This window comes from Desarmillaria tabescens, assembly GCF_030435595.1.
Source record: "Desarmillaria tabescens strain CCBAS 213 chromosome Unknown EV420scaffold_250, whole genome shotgun sequence".
Lineage (NCBI taxonomy): Eukaryota > Fungi > Basidiomycota > Agaricomycetes > Agaricales > Physalacriaceae > Desarmillaria > Desarmillaria tabescens.
In genome coordinates this window covers 25,252-35,441 of record NW_026848549.1, presented here as the reverse complement: position 1 = coordinate 35,441, position 10,190 = coordinate 25,252, and the positions used below count along the sequence as shown (strand labels likewise).

The window sequence follows — 10,190 nt, the reverse complement described above, 5'->3', positions numbered from 1 at the left end:
CAAAAGACGGCATGCACTGGAGCTGTCATCAGAACTTGGACGCATGGATGGGTAGTGCTATCGGTTGGAAGTGCAGTTCGGGAAGAGTTTGTTGGACAGCCAGAAGGTGTGCAGAAGCATTTCCTTAATCTGTGCTCTTATCTCGTGAAGATGGGTACACATGCATCTGTGTCATTGGTTTGACAGAAAATGGCCCTAGTCTGGCGAATTGGTGTGTACGACATTCCACGAGAAAATCCGGCATAGAACTCTGAGCGTCCATCTCTTATCTCTTATCAACCTGCCAGAACCTGCCCTGGTTTCCATGCTGGGGATCGCTGGTATCAAAAGGATGTCATGATGATGGAATGGGGGCCTGTGACAGAAAGTGACTAAAGTCATTGGCGGATTGCTTGAAGGGAGATAAGATCCGGATGGGAAAGGGCAGGGAATGATGAGACGCTAGGTAGCATCAGTGAACAGGCAAGGATGGGAAAGGGACAGCAATGTACCTCCTGCAATGAGTGTGGGGTAGGGAAAACAACCACCAGGATGGATGCAGTTCAGGAAAAGATACCCTGCCAGAAGCATCCTCCCTCCAACATCCAAGTCTTGGTAATATGTTGCCCACGAGCAATGATGGCAGCATCCATGTGATGGTGTCCTGGGATAGATGATATTCCAATGCTAATGGGATGTGTTGAACGGTGACTCAGGAGATTGCGCATATGGTAAAGAAAAAAAGAGTCCAAGTAGAACCACTAATCCTGGGAAAAAGCGACGAATTCATGAAGCTTTGATAGCAATGAGACAACCGAGTAGATAACGGGAAGTGCATGTGGTACAAATCGACTGGCAGGTAGACGACAATGACTGGAAGAGGCAGAGTGAGGATGCGGTCAGCGGTTCCGAGTCGTATGAATATAGGATACTCAGTTATTATGGTGTCATGAAACCCCATGGGAAATTCTATTCGTGGAATCAGTGATGGCAGCGTTTGCCGTCCCATCCCATTTCTTCCTCTGTGGGTCTCTCATGGGAATAATTCTATTCGTGGATGGCTATTCCCATTTTTTTTCATGCTCCGCAGTTTGCTCTTGTGCCATGTCGCATTTCCCCTAGCCTGCTTTCTGTTCTCATTTGTTTTCCATCATTTATATTCCGTATCCTCTTTAATTGATGTGTCTGTCTTGATTGATCTTATGTCTGGCCTTGTCCTTCTTGCTCATCTCGTTTCACTCCCGGTCTCTTCATTGTGCACTTTTCTTAATTCGAAATTCACATTTCTCGTTCGTACATATATCTGTGTATCATGTCGACATCATGATCTCTTCCTCCTCCTCCATTTCCATCCTATTAAACCTTTTTGCCATGGTCTGTATGTCGTCTTCCTCATCTTCAAAACCTATCTTCCTCTTCATTTTCACCATGGACTGTGACGGTGTATTAGCCATGTTCCTTCTTTCCACATTCACCTTCTGTGACTTTTTCAGTGACGTTTGACATACACATTGAAGTGCTCACTGATGAATGGTCTGAGTTTGCGAGTGCTATGGCTCTCAATATCAATTTGGTCTTTGCGACACCGTCATTGGTCTTCATGAACACCATAGAGCACTGGGCTTCCACGATATCACCTATTCTGAGCATTTGGGGCTTCACTGTCACATATCTGCATTCACAAGGTATGGTTGGCTCCGTTCTGAGCACATATGTGTTGATCTTGCTTACCTTTTCTTGCCTGCTTCGTCTATCAGACCCCTGAAGTATCCCACCTCATTGTCCTCAGTGTGCACCCATTTTTGTTGTGCTATCTTGGCTAGGATTCCCATCGGGTCGACGTCAGGTGAAAAGGGTATGTCCTCCTCATTCGAGTTATTCCGAGGTCTGAAGTATCGGTTCGACAGCTCCATCATGTCCAGATCCTTTACCTTCATCGGCTTCCATTCTTCCATCTTGCCCTCCTTGAACTCTCTCTCCCATCATTTGCAGACTCTTTATAGCAGATACGGCCTTGTCATACCCCTTGCTCCTGAGACCTATGAGTTGTACCGTTTGGCTTAGGAACCTCGCTTTCTCTTTTTGCATCCTGACTATGACTTTTGTGAGTACACTACATTCATTTGGACCGTATTGTCTGCTCACCTTGTTTCCTTTGTGACAGGTGGTAGATCCATCATGTATATTGCACCAGTCATCGTGAATACCACTTCTTCTATCATGCCCTCCTGCAGTCTTTCAGATGATCCTTCATGCACCTGCATCCTCATCTCTCTTGATGCTTGCCGATTTGATAACACTGTGTTCCTAGTATGTCTCTTCAGTACGATTCTACCTTGCCGTAATTGTATTACGGTTTTACCCCTATTTTCCTTATCTTATCTTATCCTTATCTCTCAGAACCCCGGACCTACCTATCTTATCTCCCGGACCCATGATATTCTGCCGGCACACTCCTTACCCGGACACCCGGCTGCCGTCACCCCAGCTCATGCTGCCGCCTCTCAGATGACTATGACCCGCATGCGTCATCACACTTCTCTTGATGGCATCATGCTTCTTAGTAGTTGGATGAGAGTCGACCGCCAGTCGAGGGCGGTCTACGGGATGCAGCCTATTCAGACGGAGTCCCGTGCAGGTGCAGGTGATATGCGCTCTTTACTCTCATTCGTCAGGAGTACACTTCTTTTAGTGTTCTCCCTCCTCATTCGTTGAACGACGCACTTCTCGCTGCATGCGCCCTTGTAGATACTATTCTTAGTACAAGTCTAACATGTATTTAAGCTAGCCTACACTGTGGCCTTAGACCCCAGCTTCGGCTAAGGTTATACACTCCTAACTCTTACAAGCTCCTTGCTTTCGCTATAAAGTGACGCCTAACTTCTCGCAATCTACCAACGCCTCTCTAACACTGAATCACCGAACGTGAGTGACAGGATAGAGATCAGCCTTGGCGAAGGTTCGAGTTAGTGCTTAACAAATTGATTCTTACCTTCATAACCCACGACAGGTGCAGTTTGTCTTTTGCTGTCCTCTCATTTATGAGTGCTTCGATCGTGTCTCCTGTGCATACCTACATTAGTCATTTTCTCCAATCTGTTTCAATTGTTACTTACTTGCTTTGTCTCTGTCATAGAATCAATCCATCCTTTCGCAACAAACTGGTTGTGGATTTGGTACCCATTTGCCACTATATTTCTTTTCCTTCTATTACTTATCGCCCCGTTTTCTACCGACATCTACCTCTGTCATGATGTTCGTGTCTGATGGCACCGATGGTTGTCTTCCGGCTTGACTCTCATCAGGTTTTCGTTTCTTTTGTCCATCGTATCTCCTGTCGTACCTCATGTTCATCTCCTACAGTGCTATCTGATCCTTGGTATTACCTGCTTCCCTTGACTCTATGCATATGTTGTGACATCCTTTTTTGTGTTTTTGTTGTCTCTATTACCATGCTGGGTTGCCCATGCACTCATCCGTGTGCTTCAATTCGTTCGTTTCATGTATGTCATTATTAATTTGCTGTGTTATGTACGTTCTTTTCATTATATTTTTTTGCTTCTTTTGATTCTACAACAATCAGCATATTCTCCGCATGTGTCACGCAGTTCCCTTCGATTCTTTTGGACATCTCATTCACTTGTCATCATGGTATTTACCCCCGGGGGTGAAGGCTCAATTGACCTTTGTGCCTTGATGCGTTCCATTGCCCTTCTCCCTCGACTCTCATGATCCTCACTGGTGCAACCTTCCATCCGCACATATCCCAATCCCATGTCCATAGTCGATGGAAATGCATGTTATCAACTAGTGGGTATTGTATATGTTGGGATTTGCAACTTCAAGCTCATGCTAGAAGATTCCTGAAGCTTTGGCTTACTCATTTGTCACGATACTTAGATATATTTAGTACTTTTGGTAGAATATTCTAGATACTTTTTGTGGTATATAAGGAGCTCATTAGGAGCTCTAGTAGCCAACAATTCAGTATTATACCTACTGCAAGCCTCCCACTGCAATAATTCCAACAGGTTATGGGCCCCGAGCTCCAGTAGAAGTCTCATCTTCCACACGCATTCTCTTTCGGACCACCCGAGCCAGCTTTCTAGCCACACGTCAATCACCATCAGTCCTCTTTAGGCAGGTGTAATTAAAAGTCCTCTCTAGGCCACTGTAATTCCTCTCTAGGTTGGTGCACGAAGTCCTTTCTAGGCCATCGTAATTCCTCTTTAGGTAGACGAAGTTGTTAAAAGTCGTTTCTACGCTGCCGTAAATCGTTTCTACGTAGGTGAAATCATTGTATTAGTCGCTGTAAACCCTTTCTAGGTTAGCACCCCATTCCCAAAGTCCTTTTTTAGGCACCGCATACTTGCCTTTTCAGGCACATTACATACTCTCGTTACATACCACTTCGATATCTCCAGTTATGGAAGACCGGAGTAGCACCCGATTTGATCTCCTTAGTGAGGAGAATTACTTCACATGGAAGTACCGCATGGAAATGCACTTAATTCGGAAGGATTTGTGGGGAATAGTTTCAGGTACAGAACCCCACCCCACAAGTGGAACAAGGACACAGACTGTCTGGGACAAGCGCGCGAGGCTTGCCGCTGCCGAGATCATTCTGCATGTGTCTGATTCCGTGTTACCGCTAACTTGGAAGACCACGGACTCTGCCCGAATGTGGCAAATTCTGAAGGAATATTATGAATCCTCAGGATGGGCCAATTGTATGACTGTTCTTCGTAGTTTTGTTTCTCTCAGAATGGAAGAGGGAGCATCTGTGCAGGAGCACATCAATAATTTCAATGAACTTGACCAGTCCCTCAAGGATATTGGAATCACATTGGTAGATATACTTAGGATGACTATCCTATTGGCATCCTTACCCCCTACCTATGAGAACATCGTTACCACCATCGAATCTTACATCGAGGCCAATACTGATCCTAGCGATCCGACGCGAGGTCCAGACTTCGATTATGTCACTCGTCGATTGCTAAATGAAGAGCGCCACCGGAAACTCAATTCACCAGAATTTGAAATGGTGTTAGCCGCACGATCAATCAAGGGCCAACCTCCCGATCCGGCTAATATCATTTGCTATGGTTGTGGGCAGAAAGGCCACTACAGAAACAAGTGCCCAAATATTGCTCAAGGGGGAGAAGATCTAACAAGAGCAAATGTAGCTGATGAAGATGATGAAGAAGATTATGCATTTTAGGAACTTGAAGTTGAGGGGGAGTGTTGGGATTTGCAACTTCAAGCTCATGCTAGAAGATTCCCGAAGCTTTGGCTTACTCATTTGTCATGATACTTAGATATATTTAGTACTTTTGGTAGAATATTCTAGATACTTTTCGTAGTATATAAGGAGCTCATTAGGAGCTCTAGTAGCCAACAATTCAGTATTATACCTACTGCAAGCCTCCCACTGCAATAATTCCAACAGTATATTTCGGAAACAGTCATTTTACAGCCAGGTATGTTGATCCCAACCGTGTTGTATGGTTCAATGATGGTATGATTCAATGGAGACGTGCAACACGAGAAGGTGGAATCGACATCATTGATATGCACCTTGATCCAAACAGCAAAACTCCGGATATATTCACATACAAACGATGCACCGGGTAAGGTGATTGATCTATCTGACAAACATAGGACTTGGAATTGCCACACGTATGGGATGGCCCTCACTTGCTAGTTCCTTAGTACCATCAACCGTCTGCATCAATGCTTCCCCTCCATTGTGACAGTTGGGTAGTCGTCGTACATGGGGCATCCTGCTGGCAAATGTACGACCATAGCTTAGTGCTGGTCCAGTGTTGGAAATTCGGAGAACGGCTGAGAGTAATATTGTTCAGACATTTCCTGCGGATCCTGGGCTGAGTCACTTCGAATTGATTTGGTAGGTGTATTTGTGAACATTCGATTACATAATCCACCATTCCTGTGCAATCTGAAACCAGGACTCTCACTGGGCCCACGGTGCCCAAAGTCCCGGTTTCCTTCCGTTACAACTACCTCGAACTTAAAATGCATCGAGAAGCCCAAGTATCTATCGCCTTCCGTTCTTCTAAGGCAGCGCCTCACCCTCGATGTCTTCAATTGTCCTGCCATCTAGAGGAAGGTGCATCCAGGTCATTGGCAGCATCCTGTACTGTCAATGTCAATGGTTCTTCCCTCCCGAGTCCCCCCTGCTAGACCAGGTAGGCTCTCATTCACCTTTACCCATATTCCCGTGCTCACATTGTCCCTAGACTGACCGGGGTTCGGTTCGGTGCAGGTTCGGGCACTTTTGCCTGAACCTCGAACCTGAACCTCAGGTGCAGGTTCAGTTCGGTGTGATCATGTGACCGAACCCGCGGGTTCAGGTGCGGTTCAAGGTGCACCGGGTTTGCACCTCCCGATGCAGCAGCAGACAGAAAGTCGAGGCTGGATGCTGTACAGCAGGGCGGGATAGTTCTAGCAATGTCTATTATACTGTATATTTATTCAACTTATAGTATATCACCCAATAAATGTCATTTAAGGCCAGATATGAGTGAACTCATCAATGAGTATGACATCACCAACGCTAACCATGACTCAATTCCATCGCAAACGTGGCCAAAGGAGGTGCAAAGTAGAAAAGATGCACCAGAAATAGACCTAAATGATAAATAGTACAGAAAGGCATCTCAAAGATATGTATAAAAGTCCTAATAAGAGCAGTTAAAAATGTATAGTGGTTCGGGGTTCAGGTTCGGGTGCACCCATCTGGCCTTGTTCGAACCTCGAACCTGCACCCACGTAGCTACAGCGAACCTGAACCTGCACCGCACCTGAACCTGAAGGTGCGGTTCAGGTTCGAACCGGGTTCACGAGGTTCTGCACCGAACCGCGGTCAGACTAGTTGTCCCAGAACATCTGCGGACTCTGTGGACACGGTATTCACGTGCACGTAGACTATGTTTCGACGGTCGTCAATCATTATCCCGCGAATCAATTCACCGCGTACGTCCAAAAGGTGTGCTCCTCTCCACTCTGTGCAGCATCCGGAACTCACGAGGTTTTCACTTCACTAGACGCCTCTGACACAACGTTGCACCTGTGAAGCGCAGTTTTGCGAGCACGTTGCTATTTATAACTCATATCGTTTCCCGGAGCCATGGACTGTTTTGGACTTGTTCGGTCAGCGCAATAACAGCCCTTCTCTCAGTGCTACCACGAGCAGCTACTACTCCAACGGCGCTAACACCGCCATTCCCTTTACTCCCACACCTGTTTCCTCTCCTTCCAGTAGCACCTCATCCGCTTTTCAACCGGATACCACCCAGAACACGGGAAGCTATAGCTCAGACGGCCGCTTTACTCAGTATCCAGACCATTTCATTAGCTCACCTTATGCTGGTCTGCCCGAGGGTAATGCAACGAACGGGAGTTTCGAATACCAGGATTACGGGAATCCGATGTACGCTTCCTCCCCTGAATCCTGGTCAGGCTCACACGGCGCTTGATCCATGGCAAAGACACCGTAGTTCGTGTCTTCTCCCTTTCCTCCCTCACGATGTCGTGATCATTTCGTCTATCCCTCATTATTGCTGTGCTTTCTATTTCTATGACATTAATTCTTTTTTTTGCTGGTGATCAATTATATGCACTCCGCTTCCTGTTTCTTTTCTTCCCGCCCGGATCTTCTCTCACAATCTCACAATCGTCACTGCAGTGCAGGACCCCAACTTTCAACGTCCCGAGTTTCAGTTTTGACGACGTTTCCGTCGAGCTACGTTTCATTTTATCCTCTTTGTGTTTGTCATTGGTTCTATCTCGCTATTTTTTTTTCTTTGGTCTGTGATATATCTATTACGCGTTAGCTCGTTGTATATCTGAAATTGAATTACTAACATTAGATCCAACATTACCGACAGGTGTGTTCACACATACTTGAATAGCAGCAGAGAGCAGATGTCGCCACCACTCGAAGTTCCATACGTAAATCAGTCCTTTCTTCAACCTTTTTGGCATATCATACGCGTCTTCGACCAATTCCCATTGAAGAGCGCGTTATCTCATGTGGTCCCAGATCCGATATTCCGATCAGCTGCAATTAGACAAAATTAATATAATTAGAGCATCAGAGATAAGCATGCGATGAATAAAGGGCAATGTCGTTGGGAAAGATGGCTCAGAGTTGACGGCGAACAAGCCTACAGATGGTATACACGATGGTAACAGAATGGCATGCACCAAAGGTAAAATGGGTCAGCCGTAGGAGGAATCGATAGTAACCTGTGCTTCGTCGGTCGATGTTCCGGGAATACAGACACCATCGATAACGATACTAGAGGCTGTGTTTTGTCATCAGTCACCAATAGCAGCGACGTAATCCAGATAGAAGCCAGGCGACGTAGGTCCGTAGCTGGCGACAGCACTAAACGAATGAGGCACGGGAAAGGTTTTAGATGGTCTCCAGAATATTCCAATGATACGATGGTGCCGGTACCGTGGCATGGGCCTGCTGGAGTGCAGAAAGTAACGATAAGATCTGCCGGAATGGAGTCTAAGGTGCCAGTTGCAGAAGAAGAGGAAACGGATGTAGCAGTGAGGGGAATGTTCGTTGCGTTGCCGTGAACAGGCGCTTGGTGGTAATGGAAGGTGATGAAACCTCAGTCGGTTACCTCGATTACACGATTTTGGAAAAGGTTGTCAGGCACTTGGATCTGAATCGGTCCTCGATGTTCTTGTTAGAGAGAGTGCTTGGTTACTTTGGTTACAAGGCACTTTTTTGATCACCGGAAATAAAATAAAATCCCACAATGGTAATACCATATTCAAATGCATGAAATGCCTGTGAGCAAGTTCAATATGAAGGTGTTCTGGCTTGTAAATAAAGGTTATGAAGGAGACTTCACTTTGACTGTGATGTCCGAAGTCTTTGCATGAAAAATTGCAATACTTCCAAAAACGGCATCCATCCAACCTTCTGGTAAGTTCCGGGTCAATACCCATAGCGCAATCCAATACATTTTTTATGCAGGTTCAGATTTATGCTGTTTTCATTCGGATACTGGGCCGAAGAAAAGTGTGGTATGCAGAAAAAGCTCTCCTACAAGTATCGTTACCATTTCTTTTTATTTTCAGAGATCCAGATGCAACTGGCAACCTTTTCCGAAAAGGCTGTAATGGTGCCGAGGTAGAGCTCACATGAAGCTGTTTGGACGCGGTATACTCGAGGCTGTGTGGTGCTGTAAGCTTACCCGGTGAAGCTGTTGTACTCAATGAGTATTATTGAGTTTGAAAGGATCAAACGCTTGGCCTTGCAGCCGCCATCCCAGTACGATCGGGAAAACGGTGTAAACGGCACTTCTGTCATTGGTGAGTCACACGGAAGAACCGAGAGCTGGATTAACATGGCAGGGACAACATCTATCGAGAATATGAACAACCTGAGCAGACATATGTCTAGCATCTTGGTCTTCAACCTTCGCGTTTATTCTACCAAAGCCCTCCCCCGCATTTGTCGCCAGTGCCCGTAAGATCATATACGTCTCATCAAATGAACTTGGACCTTTGTTATTAATGACCATCGTTCTACTCTTTCTTTCAGCCTAACTGGAATTGCTGCATGAGCATTCGCCAGACGACAGAGGAATATCCAACATGTCGAGGTGAGGTTGAATTCGAGGATGAACATGTGAAAATGGATTCAAAGAGGAAGATAAGAAGCTTGCACAGGCAACAGATTTGATAAGATATACATACGATCGAGCCAACACTACTTGAAGTTCCGACATATGAAGATCCTCACAGACAAATCTGTCTGTCTTAAACTTACGCTTGATGAAAATACTGGACAACTAGATAGCACGAAGAGGTCCAGCGTCGTTTGACACGCAGGTTTGGAAAACCATTCGCGAGACGCGTCCAAGAGCTGGGAAAGGAATCTCCCTTGCTTAAGTTGAGCTATCACAAATCTGTGCCGTTTGTTCCTCACGTCGAAAGTTGCGCCGCAGCAAACTTGGCACCAGACTGAGCATCATATGATCGTGTTGTGCATGTGGGGAATCGGGATCGATGACCCGGCGATCAAGGCTGTGTCAGGACGAGGTTCAGGATGCCTGCACTGGCAGTTCACAGCGTAGGCGGCACCACGGTTTATGGAGGTAGAAGAGCAGATGAAATTCATCGAAGATTCGGTGATAAAATATGGAGACCTGATCTTAAAG

The 10,190-nt window shown here is 45.9% G+C and overlaps 2 protein-coding genes across 2 annotated transcripts; one reads left to right on the top strand and one right to left on the bottom strand.

Moving 5' to 3' along the window:
* Positions 1–1,289: 1,289 nt before the first annotated feature.
* EV420DRAFT_1283703 (uncharacterized protein) lies at positions 1,290–1,892 on the bottom strand (the record flags this gene model as incomplete). The annotated part of the gene is made up of 3 exons (XM_060468320.1): positions 1,290–1,457; positions 1,504–1,651; positions 1,711–1,892. 3 exons carry the CDS (start codon positions 1,890–1,892, stop codon positions 1,290–1,292), a joined length of 498 nt encoding a protein of 165 aa, XP_060321473.1.
* A 4,188-nt stretch (positions 1,893–6,080) lies between these two features.
* EV420DRAFT_1489414 (uncharacterized protein) lies at positions 6,081–8,753 on the top strand (the record flags this gene model as incomplete). Its single annotated transcript, XM_060470692.1, has 12 exons — positions 6,081–6,191; positions 6,243–6,268; positions 6,357–6,455; positions 6,489–6,600; positions 6,726–6,818; positions 6,878–6,991; positions 7,131–7,435; positions 7,465–7,501; positions 7,875–7,892; positions 8,126–8,216; positions 8,330–8,576; positions 8,600–8,753. The coding sequence occupies 12 exons, from the start codon at positions 6,081–6,083 to the stop codon at positions 8,751–8,753; spliced, it is 1,407 nt and encodes a 468-aa protein (XP_060321472.1).
* Between the last annotated feature and the right edge of the window lie 1,437 nt (positions 8,754–10,190).